The 26120-nt window shown below is 50.3% G+C and overlaps 1 protein-coding gene across 1 annotated transcript in view; it reads left to right on the top strand.

Annotated features, from left to right (window-relative positions):
* DOCK10 (dedicator of cytokinesis 10) overlaps nucleotides 1-26120 on the top strand; it is a 243408-nt gene that overhangs the window by 68277 nt on the left and 149011 nt on the right. Inside the window, exons 3-5 of the mRNA XM_064152795.1 lie at nucleotides 7613-7702; nucleotides 16094-16176; nucleotides 25750-25822. Of these exons, the coding sequence (XP_064008865.1) occupies nucleotides 7613-7702; nucleotides 16094-16176; nucleotides 25750-25822 (246 nt within the window). The remainder of the gene's footprint in view (nucleotides 1-7612; nucleotides 7703-16093; nucleotides 16177-25749; nucleotides 25823-26120) is intronic.

Here is a 26120-nt window from a genome sequence, read left to right as displayed (position 1 = left end):
GACACTGTCTGAAAACATTCCTGAGCAATTGTTGATAAAGAGCAATATTAACTTGTGGCTTTCACTGTGGAAAGTGATTGCAGCAAGCAAAGGCCTTAATTAAATTGCACCTTAGCCCTAATCACAGAATGAACCAAATTGGAAGAGACCTTTGAGATCCTGGAGTCCAACCTGTCACCTAACACCTTCTAAGTAACTAAACCATGGCACTAAGTGCCTCATCCAGTCTCCTCTTAAACACCTCCAGGGACAGCCACTCCACCACCTCCCTGGGCAGCCCATTCCAATGCCAGTCACCCATTCTGTGAAGAACTTCTTCCTAACACCCAGCCTAAACCTGCCCTGGCACAGCTTGAGACTGTCCTCTTGTTCTATCCCTGGTTCCCTGGGAGGCAACCTCCCTGGGAGGAGAGACCAACCCCACCTGGCTACAACCTTCCTTCAGGTAGTTGTAGAGAGCAGTAAGGTTTCCCCTGAGCCTCCTCTGCTGCAGGCTGCACACCCCCAGCTCCCTCAGCCTCTCCTCACAGGGCTGTGCTCTAGGCCCCTCCCCAGCTTCATTGCCCTTCTCTGGACACTTTCCAGCACCTCAACATCTTTCTTAAATTGAGGGGCCCAGAACTGGACACAGCACTCAAGGTGTGTAGTAGCCACAATCACAGCAAACAGTGGAAATTCTGATGCCCCTTTAGAAAGAGAAGTGTGAAAATCCTAGCCATGGGGCCAACAGGTGGTGCAAATGGGATGTGGATGCCAGAAATCCTTGTTGGATAAATGAGAATTATGCAAAAAAAATAGATTGAAAACATCATTCAGGAGATTGAATGTTTTAGGCTGATAGCTGCATGATTTGATTCTCAGTTTGCATGCACAGGTGAGACGGTTAGCCCCTGCCTTGAGCAGACAGTTGCTGTGATTGCCCAAACAGTGCAAAATGGATGGGTGGGCAGAGGCCAATGGGATGAGATTGAACAAGGCCAAGTGCAGGGTTCTGCACTTTGGTCACAACAACCCCAAGCAGCACTACAGGCTGGGGACTGAGTGGCTGGAGAGCAGCCAGGAGGAAAGGGACCTGGGGGTACTGGTAGATAGTAAGCTGAAGATGAGGCAGCAGTGTGCCCAGGTGGCCAAGAGAACCAATGGCATCCTGGTCTGCATCAGGAGCAGTGTGGCCAGTAGGACAAGGGAGGTTATTCTGCCCCTGTACTCAGCACTGGTCAGGCCACACTTTGAGTGCTGTGTCCAGTTCTGGGCTCCTCAGATCAAGAGAGATGTTGAGGTGCTGGAACATGTCCAGAGAAGGGCAACAAAGCTGGTGAGGGGCCTGGAACACAAATCCTATGAGGAGAGGCTGAGGGAGCTGGGCCTGTTTAGCCTGCAGAAGAGGAGGCTCAGGGGTGATCTTATTACTGTCTACAACTACCTGAAGGGGCATTGTAGCCAGGTGGGGGGTGGCCTCTTCTCCCAGGTAACCAGCAATAGAACAAGGGGACAGAGTCTCAAGTTGTGCCAGGGTAGGTCTAGGCTGGATGTTAGGAAGAAGTTCTTCACAGAGAGAGTGATTGGCATTGGAATGGGCTGCCCAGGGAGGTGGTGGAGGCACCGTCCCTGGGGGTCTTCAAGCAAAGCCTGGCTGAGGCACTTAGTGTCATGGTCTGGTTGACTGGATAGGGCTGGGTGCTAGGTTGGACTGGATGAGCTTGGAGGTCTCTTCCAACCTGGTTGATTCTGTGATTCTATGAGGCTGTGTTCAAAGCCCATTTCTAAATGCTGCATTCTCTACATAAAACTCTTTTTTTCCTCCCCTTTTTATGGCCATTTCAGAAGCACTTTGTGGTTGAAATGCAGTTGTTTTCCAGAGTAAAAAGGTTTTACTGAGGAGGTGGTTGACCTGAGCTGCTTGTAAGAGCATTTCACTTTGGAAGCAGTCGGCGACGAACAGGAAGCGATTTTTGCGGCAAGGCTTCTGCAGTGCAGTGGTTGAGCGTTCTCAGAAGGGAAGTGCTTGGTTGTTTTTAAAAGGAGCTTAAATATAGCAATTCATAAGATTTTCAACCTCCCAGTTCTAGGTAAAGAAGACTTGTGATATTCTTTGGCAGGGTCTCAAAGGCCACCGGCTTTGCTGTTTGTGTTTTGCACGGCTGCGTCGTCGTTTCGAGTGCAGTCTGGCTGAGAAGGGAAGCGAGCTGCAGGTCACGTTCTTCTCAACAGGTTGTGTGAGGGTAGAAAGGCACAAGCATGGAATCACAGAAAAAAAGGGGAAGGGGGAATATCAAAGGAGCTTTGTATCAGGTGGGCAGGTGGCAGCACGGAATCTATCACAGTATCATCATCATCAGGGTTGGAAGAGACCTCACAGATCATCAAGTCCAACCCTTTACCACAGAGCTCAAGGCCAGACCATGGCACCAAGTGCCACGTCCAGTCCTGCCTTGAACAGCTCCAGGGACGGCGACTCCACCACCTCCCCGGGCAGCCCATTCCAGTGTCCAATGACTCTCTCAGGGAAGAACTTTCTCCTCACCTCCAGCCTAAATTTCCCCTGGCATAGCTTGAGGATGTGTCCTCTTGTTCTGGTGCTGGCCACCTGAGAGAAGAGAGCAACCTCCTCCTGGCCACAACCACCCCTCAGGTAGTTGTAGACAGCAATAAGGTCTGCCCTGAGCCTCCTCTTCTCCAGGCTAACCAATCCCAGCTCCCTCAGCCTCTCCTCATAGCTTCTGTCAGTTCATAGGATCATAGTATTATAGGATGTCAGGGGTTGGAAGGGACCCAAAGAGATCAGAGTCTAACCCCACTGCTGGAGCAGGACAGTACTATCTAGCACAGCTCACAGAGGAACACATCCAGACAGGCCTTGGAAGGCTCCAGAGAAGGAGACCCCACAGCCTCTCTGGGGAGCCTGTGTCAGTGCTCTGGGACACTTACAGTAACCCTTGTGTTGAGGAGGAACCTCTTGTGCTGCAATTTAAACCCACTACTCCTTGTCCTATCCCGGGGAGCAAGCACAGTTTGTGCTCAGGTTATCCATCCGCATGTAGAAGTTCAGCGTTTGGGTGGAGGGTTTCTCTGTAATACACAATTCATCCTTGTCCTCAAGGAAAGGCAGATTTGTATAGAATCAGTCAGGGTTGGAAGGGACCACAAGGATCATCTAGTTCCAACCCCCCTGCCATGCCCAGGGACACCCTACCCTAGAGCAGGCTGCACACAACCTCAGCCAGCCTGGCCTGAAACACCTCCAGCCATGGGGCCTCAACCCCCTCCCTGGGCAACCCATTCCAGCCTCTCACCACTCTCATGCTCAACAACTTCCTCCTCACCTCCACTCTGACTCTCTCCACCTCCAGCTCTGCTCCATTCCCCCCAGTCCTGGCATTCCCTGACAGCCTCAAAAGTCCCTCCCCAGCTTTTTTGTAGCCCCCTTCAGATGCTGGAAGGCCACAAGAAGGTCACCTGGGAGCCTCCTCTGCTCCAAACTGCACAGCCCCAACTCTTTCAGTCTGTGCTCACAGCAGAGCTGCTGCAGCCTCTCAGCATCTTCCTGGCCCTTCTCTGAACACTGACACAGGTTGCCCAGTGAGGTTGTGGATGACAGAATCACAGAATGTGATCAAAGGTCACATTGGGTGCTTCTGTGCTCCACAACCTCCTTGGAGGTGTTCAAGGCCAGGTTGGATGAGGCTTTCAGCAACCTGTTCTAGTGGGAGGTGTCCCTGCCTATGGCAGGAGGTTGGAACTGGCTGAGCTTTGAGGTCCCTTCCAACCTAACCCATTCTATTAGGTAAAAAAAATAATCCTTTGTGTGTGTCTTTTAAAAAGAAAAAACCCAAAAGGAAAGTATCTTCTGTGTTACTCCTTGGAGCAGGTGAGGTTTGTTATGGGCCAGCAGAAGAGGTGGTTTGTCACTGCAGCTTAGTCACCATCCCAGTAGCGTCAGTGAGACCTTTTCTCTTTAGCTTCCACCCTGCTTCGGTCTGGAGAGAGCAGCTGAGCAGCAGCAGTGATATCATGGAGGGACTGTGTGTGTGCTTTGTGGCTGCTGCTAGGGAGAACTGCCTGTCATGGGCCTCAGGAGCCCCCATGGGTTTTCAGCTGGGCTCAGGGATGGCTTCTTTTTGCAACCACTTCAAAAAGGACACTTAAAACGTCATCTGCCTGCGAAGTGAAAGTGATGAACACGTTCTAGAGGCTGTGGATACTGCTGGGAAGTCCCTGTGCAATCAAGGATTCAGGCATCTTCACCATGACTAAATATGGCCTGAAAATTCATACTTCTTCATCTGCTTCTACTCATAACCCCAGTGATTGTGTCAGTCTCCACTGTGCTCAGGCTTTGGTAAGACAGCTGCGTAGAGTCCAGGAACCTACGTCTAGGAAACTGCACTTAGTTTGGCAGGGAAAAGAAGATTTTATTTGCTCTGTGGTGTCTACAAGGCAGCATTTGTTGTTTATAGGAATGTGTCCAGATGGGGAACAAAGCTGGCGAGGGGTCTGGAGCAGAGCCCTGTGAGGAGAGGCTGAGGAAGCTGGGGGGGTGCAGCCTGCAGCAGAGGAGACTGAGGGCAGAGCTCATTGCTGTCTGCAACTGCCTGAAGGGAGGCTGTAGCCAGGTGGGGTTGGGCTCTGCTGCCAGGCAAGCAGCAAAAGAAGAAGAAGGGGACAGAGTCTGAAGCTTTGCCAGGGGTGGTCTAGGCTGGATGTGAGGAGGAAGTTGTTGTCAGAGAGAGTGATTGGCATTGGAATGGGCTGCCCAGGGAGGTGGTGGAGTTGCCGTGCCTGGAGGTGTTGAAGCCAAGCCTGGCTGAGGCACTTAGTGCCATGGTCTGGTTGATTGGCTAGGGCTGGGTGCTAGGTTGGGCTGGGTGAGTTCAGAGGTCTCTTCCGGCCTGGTTGATCCTATGATACATGTTAAGGATGTGTTGATCCTTTTAACTGTCATGAAAAGGGAGCTGAAAGTATTGGACAACCTTCAGTGTGATGTGGTATAAAAGCAAATGAAACTCTCTGGTTCCTGAAAATGTATTCCTCCTCCTCTCCCCACATACTGCTTTTTCAAGCTCTATGATAAGTGGAACATAGACCTTCTTAAGCTGATTGCATCTGATTGAATCTATGACTCTATGATTCAAAGTCTGTTAATCACATTATATCCAGATGAGACAGAGAAGTTTTGGGGAACCCCACAGTGTTTGCATCACATTTGAGGGATCCATACCTTTATTCCAGAATTAGTGACATGGAATGTAGAAGGGAGAATCTGAGTGGTCCATGTAAGCTGTAAAGAAAAATGCAGTCAGTGATATCCAGGCAGTTGTTATGTGGAGTTTGAGTCCTCTGATTACAGGCAAGCAGCAATAGAACAAGAGGACACAGTCTCAAGTTGTGGCAGGGGAGGTCTAGGCTGGATGTTAGGAGGAAGTTGTTGGCAGAGAGAGTGATTGGCATTGGAATGGGCTGCCCAGGGAGGTGGTGGAGGCACCGTGCCTGGAGGTGTTGAAGCAAAGCCTGGCTGAGGCACTTAGTGCCATGGTCTGGTTAATTGGCCAGGGCTGGGTGCTAGGTTGGGCTGGATGATGTTGGAGGTCTCTTCCAACCTGGTTGATTCTATGAGAAGAGATGTGAGCTTTCAGTCTGAGGCTGGGGATTGTTGTATGCCATAGACCTTCCTCTGGAAATCCTGTGCCTTTCTGTAAAGGAGGAGGAAATGAGCTTGGGAGGTCAGATTCATCTAGGCTGGGTGCTAGGTTGGACTGGATGATCTTGGAGGTCTCTTCCAACCTGGTTGGTTCTGTGATGTTGACTTCATTCCTTTGTTGGCAGTGGAGTTACTCCAGTGTCACTGAGAAAACTCCTGCTCTGCTGAGGGTTTGGTTTTGGTTGTTCTCACCTCTTATAGCAGAGAAAAGTCAGTCAGATCTCTGAAGTAATTAAAAATGCCCCAAAGCCTCCTCTCATGACCTTTGCAAAATGTCAGCCTTGCCTAACCTCGGCATAGAGGCTCTGGGTGACAGAGGGGAGCACTGCCGGTGGCTCAGACCTCTCTCAGGGCTGGTGAGAGCTGAGGGAAGATGGACCTCCCGTGGAGACATGTGGATGTCCAGTTCTTTCTGGGCTTTGCTGCTGTGAGGCCTGGCAAAGCCACTCATCCAGGAGCTGCTTTCCAAAACCAAAGACTTCTTTTGGGCAGTGTCTGACAGAAGGTTGTAGCACATATCGAGAGCTCCATGCGAGTCCTGCTCTGCTGTCTGCAGCTGTGGATGGAAATCATAGAATCATAGAATCAACCAGGTTGGAAGAGACCTCCAAGATCATCCAGTCCAACCTAGCACCCAGCCCTATCCAATCAACCAGACCATGGCACTATGTGCCTCATCCAGGCTTTGCTTGAAGACCCCCAGGGACGGTGCCTCCACCACCTCCCTGGGCAGCCCATTCCAATGCCAATCACTCTCTCTGTGAAGAACTTCTTCCTAATATCCAGCCTATCCTACCCTGGCACAACTTGAGACTCTGTCCCCTTGTTCTGTTGCTGGTTGCCTGGGAGAAGAGGCCACCCCCCACCTGGCTACAATGCCCCTTCAGGTAGTTGTAGACAGTAATAAGATCACCCCTGAGCCTCCTCTTCTCCAGGCTAAACAGGCCCAGCTCCCTCAGCCTCTCCTCATAGGATTTGTGCTCCAGGCCCCTCACCAGCTTTGTTGCCCTTCTCTGGACATGTTCCAGCACCTCAACATCTCTCTTGAATTGAGGGGCCCAGAACTGGACACAGCACTCAAGGTGTGGCCTGAGCAGTGCTGAGTACAGGGGCAGAATAACCTCCCTTGTCCTGCTGGCCACACTGCTCCTGATGCAGGCCAGGATGCCATTGGCTCTCTTGGCCACCTGGGCACACTGCTGCCTCATCTTCAGCTTACTATCTATCAGTACCCCCAGGTCCCTTTCCTCCTGGCTGCTCTCCAGCCACTCAGTCCCCAGCCTGTAGTGCTGCTTGGGGTTGTTGTGGCCAAAGTGCAGAACCCTGCACTTGGCCTTGTTCAATCTCATCCCATTGGCCTCTGCCCACCCATCCAGCCTGGCCAGGTCCCTCTGCAGGCCTGTCCAGGTCCCACTGAGAAGCTATTGCCTGGTTCCACTTCCTTTCTGACCATCAAGCCATCCTGTGACAGCCTTTTTACTCCTCTTTCCTCCTTCCTAAGGAGCAAAGCTTAGTTCTGCTTCGCATTGCTGGCCAAAAGGAGGTGCAGAAGGGAAAGCAGAGGGAGCTGTAACGCTGCTGGACTTGGCCTGTATTTCTGGGAGAGGATGTAAGGATGAACTAAAGTCTTTTTTTGATCAGAAAACTCAGACTGCAGCAAGTTTGCTTGGCAGAACTTTATTCCCAGGAATCACTTTGGGCACTGCTCTAGCTTGTGCTTAATGCTCTAGCTGAGAGCACTGAGCGTGGGGTGTGGGCAGGAGCGGGGCTGCAGCACTTGGTATGCCTCTGTGTTGCCTGTGTGACAGAGGGAAAAACACAAACCACAATCGTCAGGTTCTTAACCTATTCATGACACAAAGCTGCTGCTCTGTCACTGTGACTGACATCCCTTCTTGTGTTGTTTCTTGCCAGACAGACACAATTTCACTGGAAATCAGGACGCTGTATCCTTCTGTACCTGAAGATGCAGAACAAAGAGCAGAGAATCTGTTTGTGAAGCAGGTAAATGTCTTTAATTTGAAATAAACTGTATCACAGTATCACTAAGGTTGGCAGAGACCTCACAGATCATCAAGTCCAACCCTTTAGCACAGAGCTCAAGGCCAGACCATGGCACCAAGTGCCACGTCCAATCTTGCCTTGAACAGCTCCAGGGACGGCGACTCCACCACCTCCCCGGGCAGCCCATTCCAGTGTCCAATGACTCTCTCAGGGAAGAACTTTCTCCTCACCTCCAGCCTAAATCTCCCCTGGCACAGCCTGAGGCTGTGTCCTCTTGTTCTGGTGCTGGCCACCTGAGAGAAGAGAGCAACCTCCTCCTGGCCACAACCTCCCCTCAGGTAGTTGTAGACAGCAATGAGGTCTGCCCTGAGCCTCCTCTTCTCCAGGCTAACCAATCCCAGCTCCCTCAGCCTCTCCTCGTAGGGCTGTGCTCAAGGCCTCTCCCCAGCCTCGTCGCCCTTCTCTGGACACGCTCAAGCATCTCAATGTCCCTCCTAAACTGGGGGGCCCAGAACTGAACACAGCACTCAAGGTGTGGTCTAAGCAGTGCAGAGTCCAGGGGCAGAATGACCTCCCTGCTCCTGCTGGCCACACCATTCCTGATGCAGGCCAGGATGCCACTGGCTCTCTTGGCCACCTGGGCACACTGCTGGCTCATGTTCAGCCAGCTGCCTACCAACACCTCCAGGTCCTTTTCCACCAGGCTGCTCTCCAGCCACTCTGTCCCCAGCCTGTAGTGCTGCTTGGGGTTGTTGTGGCCAAAGTGCAGAACCCTGCACTTGGCCTTGTTCAGTCTCATCCCATTGGCCTCTGCCCACCCATCCAGCCTGGCCAGGTCCCTCTGCAGGGCTCTCCTACCCTCCGAGACATCCACACCCATGCCTGGTATTATCTGCAAACTTACTGCTGCTGGACTCAATCTCCTCATCCAGACCATCAATAAAGATGTTGAACAGGACTGGGCCCAGCACTGATCCTTGGGGCTCACCACTAGTGCCAGCTGCCAACTGGATGTGGCACCATTCACCACCACTCTCTGGGCTCTGCCCTCCAGCCAGTTCCTGACCCAGCACAGAGTGAATCTGTCCAAGCCATGAGCTGCCAGCTGTGCCAGGAGCTTGTTGTGGCAGACACTGTCAAAGGCTTTGCTGCAGTCCAGGCAGACTCCATCCACAGCCTGCCCCACACTCACCAGGCAGGAACCTGATCCTAAAAGGAGATCAGGTTGGTGAGACAGGACCTGCCCTTCCTAAACCCCTGCTGGCTGGGCCTGATCCCTTGGCCATCCTGCAGGTGCTTTGTGATGACACTCGAGATGACCTCTTCCCTGACCTTGCCTGGCACTGAGGTCAGGCTGGCAGCTCTGTAATGTGTGTATTCTACCTTTTTGCCCCAGACTGAGTGTTTTCCACACCTGACTGCTGGGTTCAGATGAGCGTGAGCTCTTTCATATGCACTACAGCTGCAGGATAACTTGTGGAGGAAAAGCCAATTGCAGGCAAAGAGGGAGGTTATTAAAAATTGAATCCAAGATTAGACAGACATGTAGCTGTATGGAAGAAGACATTTTCCAGGCTGGTCCCATTTCTCTTCAGCAGATCTAGAAGGAGCAATAACAACTTATTGCCAGCTCAGGTTTCCTGAACTTTGCCATCTTTCTTAATCTGACAGCAGGGTTAAAAGGTATCAGAGTCTGTGGAATTACCTGTCTTCCCAGGAGCCTCACTGCCCTTTCAGCATTTTGGGCTCTGCTCTTTGTTTTAAGGTTCTGCAAGCTGCTGTGCTTGTGGCTCTGCATAGGAAGTGATGGGTCTAAAAATGGAATGTGCTGCATGGGGCCTGGGAATCATTAGAGCTGAACCTTCTGAGGGGATGCTAATGACAACCCAGTAAAATACATATTGAGCACATGTATTAGCTTCCCCTGCAACAGCAGTGAGCCCAGGGGAGAAAAGCAATGGAAAAAACCAGTACTGTGGAACTGAGCCTGTGCATAGAATAGCAGCAGGATAAGACCATCTTTTAAAGTAGTAATGAGTATATTCCACTTTGTCTCAAAAGCTTTATATGAAACCTTTCTTTCCAGGAGGAAGGTGGTTTCTAGCCCAAACTAAAGGAAAACTTAGCTTGGGGTGCTGTGAAGAGCTGTGGTTGTAGTCTCCTGCAGCAATTGCACAAATCTTTCCTGACCCAGCAGCAGTCTCTGGTGTTCCAGGCTGGCATTCAGTGCTTCTGAAGAGATGAGAGGTCTTACTCTTCAGCAAGGACAGTGAAGTGCTGAAGCATGGCCAAAGAAGAACAACAAAGCTGGTGAAGAGTCCTCTGAGGAGTGGCTGAGGGATGTGAGGTTGTTAAGTCTGGAGAAAAGGAGGCTGAGTGGAGACATTCTTGCTCTCAACAGCTCCCTGAGAGGTGGTTGGAGTGAGGTGGGTGTTGGTCTCTTCTCCTGTGTAACAAGCCCTGATAAGAGGAAATGGCCTCAAGTTGTGCCAGGGCAGTTTTAGGTTTGGACATTCTTCCCAAAAAGGTTCCCCTAAAGGATTTTCAAGCCTTGAAACTGGATGCCCATGGAAGTGGTGGATTCACCATGCCTGGAGAAGGATTCAGAAGATGCACAGATGTGCTGAGGGTGCATTAGTGGTGACCTGGCTGTGCTGGGTTAACGGTTTGACTTGGTGGTCTTAAAAGTCTCTTCAGGCAAGACACTGCTGTGGTTCTATATGCAGGAGTGCAGTTTGCAGTCCTCACTTTGCTGCAGCTGTGAAAAAGCCAACACTTCACTCAGTGAAGGAGTCCTCTCCTCAAATACATTATGCTGTCAGAGCAGTGGAGGCACCTGTCTAGTGTGTAGTTGACTATCTGTTGGTTGACTGCAGTTGTTACAACCCAGGAACAAATGTCCAATTCCCAAGTGGAATGCTGGGGAGGCTCTCCAAAGGGCCTGTGCAGCTTCATCTGGCTGAAGGAGTTTTCATGTTAGCCACAAGTGGTGATGGCTGTCTCTGAGCAGTGCCATGTGTGACTCAGTCTCAGTAGTTTAGTGAGTTGTGACATGAGAACGTGGAGCAAATTGGTCAACTACAAGTGAAGGGTCTGTAGTCTGAGGATGTGGCTCTGAAATTATTTCCTGAGCTCAGATCCATCAGCTCCTGTCTCATCCTTCTGAACATTTGGTGATGTTCTGATGGTCTTGTCCATGAGGTACTGCTAGGTCAGCTAAAGGGGTTGTCAGAAGCCTGTTGGTAATGCTTTAAAGCCCTGTCTCTTCCTGGGTGTGCATCTCCTACTGATGGCAGTAGAAAGGCTTTACTTTCACTTTAGCTCTTGTGTTGCTAGAGCCCTTCAAGGGTCAGGTGTTTTTCCCCAGCCCTTACCATTATCCATGTGTATGACAGCTTGGGGATTAGCTCAGGTTGCCTTTGCTTCAGTGGTCATAAACAGCACCTAGAGGTGTGCCAGGAGGGCTGACCTGCCTGTGTGGTGTTCATCTGTGGATGCAGAAGAGCTGACGAGCCAGATGAAGAAAGATGAGGCTGATGTTGCTGAGGAAAGCTCTCAGTGCAGATAGCCTCTGATACTACCTACCTGGAGAGGAAGGATTGTGCCTCTGGTTGTCTCATTCTGTTCTCTTAATACTGCTTTTAGATTCCTCAGTAACCAAAACCTTTCATAGATGATGATGATCTTCAGAAGTTGCAGTAATGGGTGAGGCAAAAGAATGTACTTTAAATAAGATGTCACAGAATCAGCCAGGTTGGAAGAGACCTCCAAGCTCATCCAGTCCAACCTAGCACCCAGCCCTGGCAATCAACCAGACCATGGCACTAAGTGCCCCAGCCAGGCTTGGCTTCAACACCTCCAGGGACAGTGACTCCACCACCTCCCCTGGGCAGCCCATTCCAATGCCAATCACTCTCTCTGCCAACAACTTCCTCCTAACATCCAGCCTAGACCTCCCCTAGCACAGCTTGAGACTGTGTCCCCTTCTTCTGTTGCTGCTTGCCTGGGAGAAGAGCCCAACCCCACCTGGCTACAGCCTCCCTTCAGGTAGCTGCAGACAGCAATGAGCTCTGCCCTGAGCTTCCTCTTCTGCAGGCTGCACACCCCCAGCTCCCTCAGTCTCTCCTCACAGGGCTGTGCTCCAGGCCCCTCATCATCTTTGTTACCCTTCTCTGGACGTGTTCCAGTCCCTCAACATCTCTCTTGAATTGAGGAGCCCAGAAATGGACACAGCACTCGAGTTGTGGCCTGAGCAGTGCTGAGTACAGCTGTCCTACTGGCCATACTGTTCCTGTTACAGGGCAGGATGCCTGATGCAGGGAAGCTGTCACCTTGTTTACACTTGAGGAGTGGCTGGTGCTGAGGTGGAAAGCAGATGACGTTGAACAGCAAAGAAGGTGGCCATGCAAGACCTTGGAAACTGAAAGCAAAGAGCTTCCAGTGCTGCAGAGGAAGCTGCACTTAAGAAATAACCTAGATATGGTAGAGTCCTTGGGAATGGGCTGTGCAGCCTGCCAGATAAACAGTGCAGGCCTGTGCAGACATGTGCCAGGCCTTCCACAACCCAAAGCTTCCACTTCCCCAGCTGTATTTCTCCTCCTGCCAGTCCACTTGAGCTCCGCAGCCCCTGCCCTGGTGCCTCTGCTCTTTGCCAGGATCACCTCTGGCCTCTTGATGAAATCTCTCTGCCTCTAGAAAGGTTTTCTCACTCCTCAAAACTCAGGTCCCAGTGTATTTCTCCTCATTGCTAAAATTCAATCTCCAATAGTAATAATAATTTCCACTTAATAACCAGATTATTAAAAGTCACAAGAGGCAGCCAAAGGATGTGGGTTTCAGTGGGGATATTCTGAAGAGACAGTCTGTTCTGTTTGGGACTTTTTTTGTACCTGTAGTGGTTTGGGTGTTCCCTGCCCCCCCACACTTTGGAAATCACCCAGACTAGACTCAGCCAGCTCTGGAAATTGAATGAAGCTTATATTTACAGCTGGCACAATAGGCAAGCAGAGATTTACAGTTATAGACAGAAGTAGACAAGGGAAAAGGTAATGCAGAAACACAGCAGCCCTCCCAGAAACCTGAGTCCCCAGGAGGGGCTCCCAACCACCCCTTCACCTACCCTCTACCCCTCTCAACCTTACCCCAGTCCCAAGGAAGAATGGAGGCTTGGCCAGGGGCTTAGGAAGCAAAGTGGCTTAGCCCAAAATGGAGAGTGAGGTTAGAGAGTAAGATGCAGCTCAGCCAGCAGCCCCAGCCAGAGTGATGTGCTGAGTGTCTTAGCTACGTTTTGACATATTTTTATACATCTCAGCAAGCCTATGAGTGCAGTAGACATCACCATTGTTTTCATTTCACAGCCTATGATCTACTCCTCACCAGAACATTCTAGCTAGCTTCAAACTAGCACAGTACCTAGATCTAGCTTGCTGTGGATAGAAGCAACAAGCCCATTTGAGGCCAGAGTTAGCTGTGGCTTGCTTTGTGTGAATTTACTGGCTGATATCTGAATGTGCTTCTTGTCCCCTTTGACTTTTGTCTTGATTAGTGCTCTTTTTTTCCTGGAGGAGCACAAGAAACCTTTAGAGTCATACATTAAAATGCTATGGCTTGCTCTGTGCTATTCACAACTGTGCTTTTGAACACAGCAGTCTGTAATGTTCACGGTCAAAGCCTGCGTTGAGACCTTCTCTGTGGGTTTTAATTGCATCTGTTGGAGAGATCTGCTAAGTGAAAAAAGCATCACAGGGAAGAAATGATCCTTTTTGTGGAAGACTCAGTTGGCCTTTACATTTCCAAGCAGAAACTGAGTGAAGTGTGAATTGGAGGGTGTCTGTGCTCATCCTCAGCATCCACTGAAGGAGCTGTTCATGCTCATTGGGAACAGGGTCTATGTTGATCTTGTGAGGGCATTCTCATAGCCCAGGTGACTAGCATATACCTTTAACTAAAATTCAGATCACACAACTGCAAGAGTGACCAAGTTGTTGCAGGAAGATTCACATAACAGGTTAGTTTAGAATCATAGAATCAGCCAGGTTGGAAGAGACCTCCAAGATCATCCAGTCCAACCTATCACCCAGCCCTATCCAATCAACCAGACCATGGCACTAAGTGCCTCAGCCAGGCTTTTCTTGAAGACCCCCAGGGACGGTGCCTCCACCACCTCCCTGGGCAGCCCATTCCAATGGGAAATCACTCTCTCTGTGAAGAACTTCTTCCTAATATCCAGCCTATACCTACCCTGGCACAACTTGAGACTGTGTCCCCTTGTTCTATTGCTGGTTGCCTGGGAGAAGAGGCCACCCCCCACCTGGCTACAATGCCCCTTCAGGTAGTTGTAGACAGTAGTTTTGTTTCTCTCTATCCAAAGTGCAATGTGATGGTTTGGGGGTTCCCCACCTCCCCACACTTTGGAAAATCACCCAGACTAGGCTCAGCCAAGCTGGAAATTGAATGAAGCTTTATATTTACAGCTTAGCACAATAGGCAAGCAGATAGTTACAATAGACAAGCAGATAGTTACAGTCTGTGCAGCTATAGACAGCAATAGGCAAGGTAAAAGGTAATACAGAAACACAACAGCCCTCCCAGAAACCTGAGTCCCCAGGAGGGACTCCCAGCCACCCTTCTACCTTCCTCCCACCCCTCTACCTTACCCAAGACTTTGCCTTATGCTCAAGGTAGCTTGGAGGGTGAGCCAGGGGGGTTAGGGAGCAGATGGATTAGTCATACAGATGGCAGGATAGATTAGAGAAAGAGGTTGAGCCACAGAGAGGCAGGTGGTGACTCTTGTTTATATTTATCATTTTGCTCTTACAGATCTCAGCAAGCCTATGAGTGCAGCAGACATCAGCACTGTTTCCTTTTCACAGCCTGTAATGTGATTCTGCTCACTGAAGCATTCTAGCTAGGTTTGAGCTAGCATGTGCAAACAATATTGGAGTGGTGTAGGACCATGGCTGTCATGAGCAGGCTTTGGGCCTGACCCAGCAAGGCTCAGTGAGTCAGAATGCATCAGCATTGTGTTAGTTCCCAGAGCATATGCTGTTATTTCATGTTGCCTCATGGTCAGGGTTTGCTCTGCATCCTGTAAGATAATGAAGGGTTATGTCAGACCAAGAAGTAGATGCTAGATGTACAAGAGATGTGTTTGCTGCTGCCTGTCTTCCAGTTGTGCTGAGCTGCTCAGTTCAGTGTCAGGGTGGGAGAGAAGTGTTTACAAATCCCCATCCACTTCCCTGCTGCCTTTTCCATCTGTCACTCGAATAAAGCTGTCACAGAAGACTGTGACCACACCCAAGATGAATTCCTATGAATTTATGGCTGCATATTCTACAGGTCTTACACCGGGTTTGAAAGGAGGATCTGTTAAACCAGCGCTGAGTGATTTAGGAAGTACCACCACTGAGTTTTCAGCCCATCTCACTTTCTGCTCCCACAGCCTGATATTCTCCTCTCTGTCCCACTTTGCTGCCTTTTCTTCTACCTTCTCTGTGTAGCTGTTGGTAGTTAAACATTTTTGGTTTATCTTTTATTCCATTTTCTTTGACTCCTGAATTCCTTCCCATGCCTTTCTGTGAGACCTGTCTTCCTTCTTCCCACCTCAGATGCCTTTCAGTGCTGCTACTTTTTTCTCTGCTGTAGATCTCCACCATCTTCCTTCCTGATGTGCCTCCTGATCCCTAACAGGGTAAATTTAGTGGGATGTAAAAACTTCATAGAGTATTTTGGCTTGGAAGAGGAATCAGCCAGGTTGGAAGAGACCTCCAAGCTCATCCACTCCAACCTAGCACCCAGCCCTAGACAATCAACCAGACCATGGCACTAAGTGCCTCATCCAGTCTCTTCTTGAACACCTCCAGGGATGGTGACTCCACCACCTCCCTGGGCAGCCCATTCCAGTTTCAGGTCCTCAAGGGAGGTTGTAGCCAGGTGGGGGTTGGTCTCTTCTCCCGGAAAACCGGCACTAAGTGCCTCATCCAGGCTTGGCTTCAACACCTCCAGGCATGGCAACTCCACCACCTCCCTGGGCAGCCCATTCCAATGCCAATCACTCTCTCTGACAACAATTTCCTCCTCACATCCAGCCTATACTGCCCCAGCACAACTTGAGATCTAGAGCAGATGAGAATCAGTGAAGCATATTAAACTGCTTCCAATCCCCTTCTCCATCATGAGTGATTCAGTGTGGTTGACTAAAAAGGGAAACTGTGCTTCAATATGTGGAAACATGAAGTAGCTTTTCCTTTAAGAGCTGTGCACCCAGCTGTGAAATAGAGGAGCACATCCTCTAGGACAAGGGACTCCCTCAGGTCATTGCTAGTTCTCTACCCTCCTTGCCTCTAGGTCGTTGTAGTAATCCTATTGTTGTTGTTTGTTTTTTCTCTTTAGGCTTGTAAATACTACAACTCCCAGTGGCACGTTGTGAACTACAAATATGAGCAGTATTCAGAAGACTTCCGACACTTACCACAGTAAGATCCAGCAGGAGTTGTTCTTTTTTTCGTTGTTCCCTCTTGGCTTTGTGTCCTCTTGCTGAGCCTTGCCCGTATTTGCACTTTGTCTCGTGTGCTCTGCTTGTTTTACAGTATTTATAGTGCCTTGCATTTTTAAAAGGGGAAGAAAAGGTCCTTCAGCAAAAGTTCAAGACTCTGCAGAATTCACCAGTGTCAACAAGCTCTGTTAGTGCTGATTCAAGAGCTCAGGAGAGTGTTTGCGTATTCAAAGCACAGTTGATACAGGAAAGCTGCCTCTCCCTTTGCCTTAATAATGCATAAAGGTCACTCACCTTTAGCTGGGATTAATTCTACTTTTACTTACCCTGTGTAACAGCAGAGTAGGATTTCAGCCGTGAGTAGTGCCCTGCAGAACTGGGTGCAGTGTGCTCAGCAGTGGTGACTGCAGGACTGGTGGCAGCCCCTGCAGGGCTGCAGAATCATAGAATCAGCCAGGTTGGAAGAGACCTCCAAGCTCAGCCAGTCCAACCTAGCACCCAGCCCTAGCCATTCAACCAGACCATGGCACTAAGTGCCCCAGCCAGGCTTGGCTTCAACACCTCCAGCAACAGAGACTCCACCACCTCCCTGGGCAGCCCATTCCAATGCCAATCACTCTCCCTGCCAACAACTTCCTCCTAACATCCAGCCTAGACCTCCCCTGGCAAAACTTGAGATTGTATCTTCTTGTTCTGTTGCTGCTTGCCTGGCAGCAGAGCCCAACCCCACCTGGCTACAGCCTCCCTGCAGGGAGCTGCAGACAGCAATGAGCTCTGCCCTGAGCCTCCTCTTCTGCAGGCTGCACACCCCCAGCTCCCTCAGCCTCTCCTCACAGGGCTGTGCTCCAGGCCCCTCCCCAGCCTTGTTGCCCTGCTCTGGACACCTTCCAGCACCTCAACATCTCTCTTGAATTGAGGAGCCCAGAACTGGACACAGCACTCAAGGGGTGGCCTGACCAGTGCTGGATACATGGGCAGAATGACCTCCCTCATGCTGCTGGCCACACTGCTCCTGAGCCAGCCCAGGATGTCCTTGGCTCTCCTCCCACTTGGACACACTGCTGGCTCGTGTTCAGCTACTACCTGCAGGCACCCACAGCTCCCTCTCTGCCTGGGTGCTCTCAGCCACTCTGGCCCCAGCCTGTAGTGCTGCTTGGGGTTCTTGTGGCCAAAGTGTAGAACCCTGCACTTGGCCTTGTTCAGTCTCATCCCATTGGCCTCTGCCCACCCATGCAGCCTGGCCAGGTCCCTCTGCAGGGCTCTCTGACTCTCCAGCAGCTCCACAGCTGCTCCTAGCTTGGTGTCATCTGCAAACTTACTGATGCTGGACTCAATCCCCTCGTCCAGATCATCAATAAAGATGCAAGTGTCTGGTCCTGCCATCTGTGCTTGCAGGCAGGGTGTTAAGATGAGTGTAAGGGTATTGGGAGAAGTAAGAAGTTCCTGGATTTGTATGGAATTGAATTAATAAATCAGTGCTGTTCATCATGCCTGAGCTTCTCCCCAGGCTTCTGTTGCTGACAGGTTTGTATCTCAGAACGGTTTCAGGGAGTTGTTAATTAATCATAGAATCATTTTGATTGGGAAAGAAATTTCACATCATCAAGTCCAACCTTTAACTCAGTACTGGCAGGACACCACTAACATGTCCCTCAGCACCACATCTACCTGGCTTTTTAATCCCTTCACAGATTGTGACTCCACCACTTTCTTGGGCAGCCTGTTCCAGTGCTTGACATCAGTTTGTGGGAAGAAGTTGTTCCTAATGTCCAACTTAAGCCTCCCATGGTACAACCTGTGGTTATTTCCTCTTGTCTTATTGCTTATTCCTCAGGAGAAAAGACTGACTCACACCTCTCTCCATCCTCCCTTTGGGTAGCTGTGGAGAATGAGAGAGTCTCCCCTCATCCTCCTTTTCTCCAGAGCTGCTCCTCAGGAGATTGCCTGCTGCTAGACCCTCCACAAGCCTCAGCACCCTTTTCTGGGTACACTCCAGCACCTCAGTGTCCTCGAAATCCAAAATGCCCAAACAGGGCTGTGTTACCTACTCATGCTGGAATTCAGGGCATTCAAATATTGATACTGGATTGGAAAATGGTTGTTCTGCACACTGAACACAGGAGCCCAAGCTTGTGTGAGATGGAAACCAGTGCTAAGTAAAGATACCTCGAGCACAAGCCCTATGAGGAGAGGCTGAGGGAGCTGGGATTGGTTAGCCTGGAGAAGAGGAGGCTCAGGGGTGACCTTATTGCTGTCTACAACTACCTGAGGGGTGGTTGTGGCCAGGAGGAGGTTGCTCTCTTCTCTCAGGTGGCCAGCACCAGAACAAGAGGACACAGCCTCAAGCTGCACCAGGGGAGATTTAGGCTGGAGGTGAGGAGAAAGTTCTTCCCTGAGAGAGTCATTGGACGCTGGAATGGGCTGCCCGGGGAGGTGGTGGAGTCGCCGTCCCTGGAGCAGTTCAAGGCAAGGTTGGACGTGGCACTTGGTGCCATGGTCTGGCCTTGAGCTCTGTGCTAAAGGGTTGGACTTGATGATCTCTGAGGTCTCTTCCAACCTTGGTGATACTGTGATACAGTTTCAGGAACGAATAAACTGGTTCTCCTGGTCCCTTTAGATGCAGTGTCCAGAAGGGTTTGTGCCGCAGCTTTCCCTCAGACCTGTGTTCTCTCTTGTCTGGTGGTGTCTTTAGGGACAGTGGCTGTGGTAGTACCACAAGCCATTAAGAGCAGTTTTGCTGAGTGCAGACTGCAAGCCTACCTTGTGTGAAGTACCCAATGTCCTGATTGGTTTAGAACTTTAATGCACTGAGTGCTCCAGAAGTAGGCTTGCAGCACAGCGGATTTCTGTCTAACCTTAAACATCTTCTCTCTTATGAAATATGCATTTGACAGACAGTACTTTGCACAAAAGGATGTCTGAGCTGCTTCTGGGCATGCCCTTCTGTGCAGTATCTTTGAATACAGTGCTTAATATGACCTCCTTTCCTGAGTTCATGCCCTAGGGATGTTAACATAGAATCATAGAACTAACCACGTTGGAAGACATCTCCAAGCTCATCCAGTCCTACCTAGTACTCAGCCCTAGCCAGTCATGGCACCAAGTGCTCCCTCCAGACTTCTCTCGAAGACTTCCAAGGATTGTGACTCCACCACCTCCCTGGGCAGCCCATTCCAATGCCAATCACTCTCTCTGACAACAACTTCCTCCTAACATCCAGCCCAGACTTCCCCTGGTACTAATTGAAATTGTATCTTCTTGTTCTGTTGCTGCTTGTCTGGCAGCAGAGCCCAACCCCACCTGGCTACAGCCTCCCTTCAGGTAGCTGTAGACAGCAATGAGCTCTGCCCTGAGCCTCCTCTTCTTCAGGCTGCACACCCCCAGCTCCCTCAGCCTCTCCTCACAGGGCTTTGCTCCAGGCCCCTCACCAGCCTTGCTGCCCTTCTCTGGACACCTTCCAGCACCTCAACATCTCTCTTGAAATGAGGAGCCCAGAACTGGACACAGCACTCAAGGTGTGGCCTGAGCAGTGCTGAGCACAGGGGCAGAAGAACCTCCCTTGTCCTGCTGCCCACACTGCTCCTGAGCCAGCCCAGGATGCCATTGGCTCTGCTGCCCACCTGGGCACTGCTGCCTCATCTTCAGCTACTCTCTCCCAGCACCCTCGGGTCTCTTTCTTCCTGGCTGCTCTCCAGCCACTCTGTCCCCAGCCTGTAGTGCTGCTTGGGGTTGTTGTGGCCAAAGTGTAGAACCCTGCACTTGGCCTTGTTCAATCTCATCCCATTGGCCTCTGCCCACCCATCCAGCCTGGCCAGGTCCCTCTTCAGGGCTCTCCTACCCTCCAACACCTCCACACCTGCTCCTAGCTTGGTGTCATCTACAAACCTACTGATGCTGGACTCAATCTCTGGGTTCAGATCATCAATAAATGTATTGAACAGGACTGTGCCCAGCACTGATCCCTGGCATCTCACTTTTTTTTTTTCACCCCTTGCAGAGAAGATTATAACAAAAAAAAAAAAGGTATGCTTTTTGTCTTGTATCAGAACATAGTACTGAAGAGTGGTTTGGATGCAGCTCTGGTTGGTATTGCAGAAGCAGTTATACTAGATGTGTCTGTGTTTTGTTTACCACAGCTTGCCATAACGTTAAATGGAGCTGGCTTGGAGTCTGCCTGCTTTCATACTATTTCAAACCTTTTCAGCATCAATAGACCTTGATTTGCACATGCATGTTACGAAGTTCATGCCCAAAACTACCTTTAGTTTTCACTGGAAGGACATTGATGTGTTGAGGTGTGTCCAAAGAAGGATAACAAAGCTGGGGAATGGGCTAAAGCACGGGTCTCCTGAGAAGCCTCAGGTTGTTCAGCCTGGAGAAAAGGAGACTCAGGGGAAATCTTCCTCTCTACAACTCCCTGAAAAGAGGTAGGAGGAATGTGGGGGTTGATGCTTTCTCCTAAGTAGCAAGTGATAGCATGAGAGGAAATGGCTTAAGCTCTGCCGAGGGAGGTTAGGATTGGAGATTTCTTCACACAGTAGTTAAGCATGGCTGCTAATGGTTAACAGGCTGCTCAGGGAAGTGGTGGAGTCACCATCCCTGGAGGCATTTAAAAAGCATGTGGATATGGTCCTGCCTCTCCAACCTGATCTCCTTCTATGATCAGGTGACTGCTTGGTGGATGTGGGGAGGCCTGTGGATGTGGTCTGTCTGGACTGCAGCAAGGCCTTTGACACTGTCCCCCACAGCAAACTGCTGGCTAAGCTGTCAGCCCATGGCTTGGATGGCAACACTCTGTGCTGGGTTAGGAACTGGCTGGAGGGCCAGACCCAGAGAGTGGTGGTGAATGGTGCCACATCCAGCTGGCAGCTGTCACTAGTGGTGTCCCTCAGGGATCTGTGCTGGGCCCCATCCTCTTTAACATCTTCATAGATGATCTGGATGAGGGCATGGAGTCAGTCATCAGCAAGTTTGCAGATGACACCAAGCTGAGGGCAGATGTGGCTGAGTTGGAAGGCAGAAGGGCTCTGCAGCAGGACCTTGACCACCTGGACAGATGGGCAGAGTCCAAGGGGATGGTGTTCAATAGCTCCAAGTGCAGGGTGCTGCACTTTGGCCACAACAACCCCATGCAGAGATACAGGCTGGGGTCGGAGTGGCTGAGAGCAGCCAGACAGAGAGGGATCTGGGGGTGCTGATTGATACCCACCTGAACATGAGCCAGCAGTGTGCCTAGGTGGCCAAGAGAGCCAGTGGCATCCTGGCCTGCATCAGGAATGGTGTGGTCAGCAGGAGCAGGGAGGTCATTCTGCCCCTGGACTCTGCACTGGTTAGACCACACCTTGAGTGCTGTGCTCAGTTCTGGGCCCCCCAGTTTAGAAGGGACATTGAGATGCTTGAGTGTGTCCAGAGAAGGGCAATGAGGCTGGGGAGAGGCCTTGAGCACAGCCCTACGAGGAGAGGCTGAGGGAGCTGGGATTGGTTAGCCTGGAGAAGAGGAGGCTCAGGGGTGACCTCATTGCTGTCTACAACTACCTGAGGGGAGGTTGTGGCCAGGAGGAGGTTGCTCTCTTCTCTCAGGTGGCCAGCACCAGAACAAGAGGACACAGCCTCAGGCTGCACCAGGGGAAATTTAGTCTGGAGGTGAGGAGAAAGTTCTTCCCTGAGAGAGTCATTGGACACTGGAATGGGCTGCCCGGGGAGGTGGTGGAGTCACCGTCCCTGGAGCTGTTCAAGGCAGGACTGGACGTGGCACTTGGTGCCATGGTCTGGCCTTGAGCTCTGTGGTAAAGGGTTGGACTTGATGATCTGTGAGGTCTCTTCCAACCCTGTTAATACTGTGATACTGTGATGGTTTAGCTGTTTTAACAGTAGGACTCAATGATCATCGAGGTCTTTTCCATTCCTTACAATTCTATGGTTGTGAAGTCCCCTCATTCGCAAGTGGCTTGATGTGTTCTTGTAGTGTCATGTCTCACTGCTTATAGCTCTGCATGCCCAATTTCTACAGGTTTTTGTTTTGTTTGTGCTGTTGTACTGTCAGAAATCTGAGCATACAGTTGCATCAATTCCTTCAGAGAAAATCACTGTACCAGGGAAGATCAGGGACGAGTATTATGTGTAGCTGTGGGTCACAAGAAGGAGACATCACATCTGTGCCTGAAGTACTTCATTCCCTGACTGTGTGTGGAAACTTCCCATGAGATTTCCCATTTGGAAACTGATTGCAACTCAGCAGCCTTCAGCAAAGCTGAGTGATTTCATGTTTGCTTGTGCACAGTGCAGCTCCACCAAAGCAGCGCTGCAGTGCTGGGGAACAGCTCAACGATGTGCACAAAAGCATGACCAAAACGTTTAGCAATTACTTCAGTTTTTCTCTGAGCGTGTTCCTTCTCTGAGGCTTTTCTTGGGTCTCTCAGCCCCTCAAATTCCTCTCTCTGAGCTCTCACTACCTCATTTTGCACCGTGTTTAACGCTTTGTGCTGGTACGTTCATGCTTCTCAAGCAAGTGGGAGGGTAGAGGGGGAGCAAGGCTTGCTTAGTGTATGCTGTAGTGATCGTGTGGCTGGGAAGAGAAATGGTCGTGAGAAAAGTGTTTGTTGCTGTTCATAGATGCTGGGGTTTGAAGCAGGATTGAGGAACTGAACTGAACTGATAAGGAGGCACAGCTGCAGAAAAGTGGCCTTGGGAGGCTAGCAGAGCAGCTGAGAAAGTTCTGAGCTGTGCGAGGGGGCAGGCAGATCAGCCCTGGGAGCAAGCAGATGTTGTGGCTGGCTGCTCAAAGGGGGATTAAGGGGGGTGGTTGGTCAGGTCTGCCTCTGTGCGTGTGGACAGCCCATGCTCTGCTGTGTGAGCCTATCAGAAGTACACACCCCTGTACTGAATCCATGATATAAGCACCATGCTTAGCTTCAATAAACAGATTAAGCACCTATGTACCATGTTGGCAGGAGCTCGTGTCTTTCCCGCTCCTGTGCGGACTAACAGAGAGAAAATTTGGAACATAAAATCATGGATTAGAATCATAGAATCATAGAATCAACCAACCAGGTTGGAAGATACCTCTAAGATCATCCAGTCCAACCTATCACCCAGCCCTATCCAATCAACCAGACCATGGCACTAAGTGCCTCAGCCAGGCTTTTCTTGAAGACCCCCAGGCACGGTGCCTCCACCACCCCCCTGGGCAGCCCATTCCAATGCCAATCACTCTCTCTGTGAAGAACTTCTTCCTAACATCCAGCCTAGACCTCCCCTGGCACAACTTGAGACTGTGTCCCCTTGTTCTATTTCTGGTTGTCTGGGAGAAGAGGCCACCCCCCACCTGGCTACAATGTCCCTTCAGGTAGTTGTAGACAGCAATAAGATCACCCCTGAGCCTCCTCTTCTCCAGGCTAAACAGGCCCAGCTCCCTCAGCCTCTCCTCATAGGATTTGTGCTCCAGGCCCCTCACCAGCTTTGTTGTCCTTCTCTGGACATGTTCCAGCACCTTAGTTTGGGTTGGAAGGGACCTTTGGGGGCTATCCAGTCCAATCTCCCGTCAGTGAGCAGCAATGTCTTCAGCTATCTTAGGTTGCTCAGAGTCCCAAACAACCTGACCTGGAATGCTTCAAGGAATGGAGCATCTACTGCCTCTCTGTCAACCAGTGTCAGTTTTGGGTGGTGTTGGCTGGGTTTGGATGCTGCCTTTGGGAATCACTGAATCACAGAATCAGCCAGATTGGAAGATACCTCCAAGCTCATCTAGCCCACCCTAGCCCCCAGCCCTAGCCAATCAACCAGACCATGGCACTAAGTGCCTCATCAAGTCTCTCTTTGAACACCACCAGGATGGTGACTCCACCACCTCCCTGGGCAGCCCATTCCAGTTTCAGGTCCACAATATGAAGATTTTAAATGGCCTCACATGAAAAAGACATCCATATATTTTTAAGAACCACTTTAAAGATGTGTTCATCTTATTGACTACTGAAAGTGTCTTGAAGTACTGAAGAAATGTGGAAGCTTTAAGCCGAACATTCTGCTGTTCTATTACGGGGTTCATGCTAATTGTGGGTGAGAACCTTGTAAGGATGTGTGATGGTTTGGGTGTTACCCACCCCCTCACACTTAAGAAAGTCACCCAGGTTAGACTCAGATGGATGTAAATTAAGGAATGAAGCTACATTTACAGCTTAGCACAACATGCAGGCAGATATACACAGATACATGCAGTTATATACAAATGAAAAGTAACACAGAAACACAACACCCCTCCCAGAAACAATCAGAGTCCCCAGGAGGGCTCCCAAACCCCCTTCCCCCTCCCTCTTTGCCTCCCTTTAGAAATCACCAGATCAACCCACCTATATATGACGTGATACATCTGGAGATCTGAGGTGAGATGTGAAAAAGAGATGATATGGAGGCTAGAGGAAAAAGGAGGTTAGGTGGGTTAGAAACTTAAAGGCAGAGGCAGGCACAGAGACCAGACCACCAGAAAGAAGGCAGAGCCAGAAGTGAGAGCTAAGAAGTGTGAGAAGTATCTGATCTGTATTTGACTAGCTGTGTTTCTCAGCAGAAAACTGAAGGATGTAGATTACTGTTGTTTTTTTCTTTCTTCTCACAGCTAAGGGTTTAATTTGTCTCAGTAAAAATTAGCCTCAAAGCAGCACAATGGATTATGTCTGGAAACTGTTTAGGGTTTGTGACCTTTGGGGGTGGAAGAGCAGTGAATGGGACAAGTGGTGTTTCATTGGGTGTGCAGAACTGTTCAATAGTTTTACACTGCTCAGGCCACACCTTGAGTGCTGTGTCCAGTTCTGGCCTCCTCCATTGCAGAGAGATGTTGAGGTGCTGGAAGGTGTCCAGAGAAGGGCAGCAAGGCTGGGGAGGGGCCTGGAGCACAACCCTGTGAGAAGAGGCTGAGGGAGCTGGGGGTGTGCAGCCTGCAGCAGAGGAGGCTCAGGGCAGAGCTCATTGCTGTCTGCAGCTGTCTGAAGGGAGGCTGTAGCCAGGTGGGGTTGGTCTCTTCTGCCAGGCAAGCAGCACCAGAAGAAGGGGACATAGTCTGAAGTTGTGCCAGGGGAGGTCTAGGCTGGATGTTAGGAGGAAGCTCCTGGCAGAGAAAGTGATTGGCATTGGAATGGGCTGCCCAGGGAGGTGGTGGAGTCACTGTCCCTGGAGATATTAAAAAAGGGACTGGCTGGGACACTTAGTGCCATGGTCTGGTTGATTGTCTAGGGCTGGGTAATAGACTGGACTGGCTGAGCTTGAAGGTCTCTTCCATCCTGGTTGATTCTGTGATTCCAAGTTGCTCTTTCATAGTGTTGGGGTGGGGAAAAGTGCGTATATGTATGTGGCTTAAGAAAAGAAGCTGTGTTTTGAAACCAGAGTGCTTCTTAAAGGAAGAGATGGGACACTGCGACGTAATGTCACTGCAGTAGGTGTACTGAAGGCACTGCAGTAGGTGCACTGAAGGTGTTGAGGGGGCATGGCATATTTCCCTGAACTAACAGGTTCATAATTATTTAAAACTACTACATTAAAGATATTTTTTTGCCTCCTCTCCCAGAAATGACTATCGACCAGAGAAGCTGCCATCACATTCCTTTGAAATCGATCATGAAGACGTGGATAAGGATGAAGTACGTATTTGTTCTGGTCTCTGGTGGGATTTTCTTTCCCCCACTGGGGAAGAGTTATTTATTGCTTTAATATTAACTTAAGAATGCTAATTGAGGCTTGTTATCTCCTATAAAATGTTTCGTACTCTGCACTGGTTAGACCACACCTTGAGTGCTGTGTTCAGTTCTGGGCCCCCCAGTTTAGGAGGGACATTGAGATGCTTGAGCGTGTCCAGAGAAGGGCAACGAGGCTGGGGAGAGGCCTTGAGCACAGCCCTACGAGGAGAGGCTGAGGGAGCTGGGATTGGTTAGCCTGGAG

This window comes from Pogoniulus pusillus, chromosome 13 (genome assembly GCF_015220805.1).
Source record: "Pogoniulus pusillus isolate bPogPus1 chromosome 13, bPogPus1.pri, whole genome shotgun sequence".
NCBI classification, from domain to species: Eukaryota; Metazoa; Chordata; class Aves; order Piciformes; family Lybiidae; genus Pogoniulus; species Pogoniulus pusillus.
Note: the sequence above shows the minus strand (reverse complement) of the source record. Positions and strands in the feature narration are given on the sequence as shown.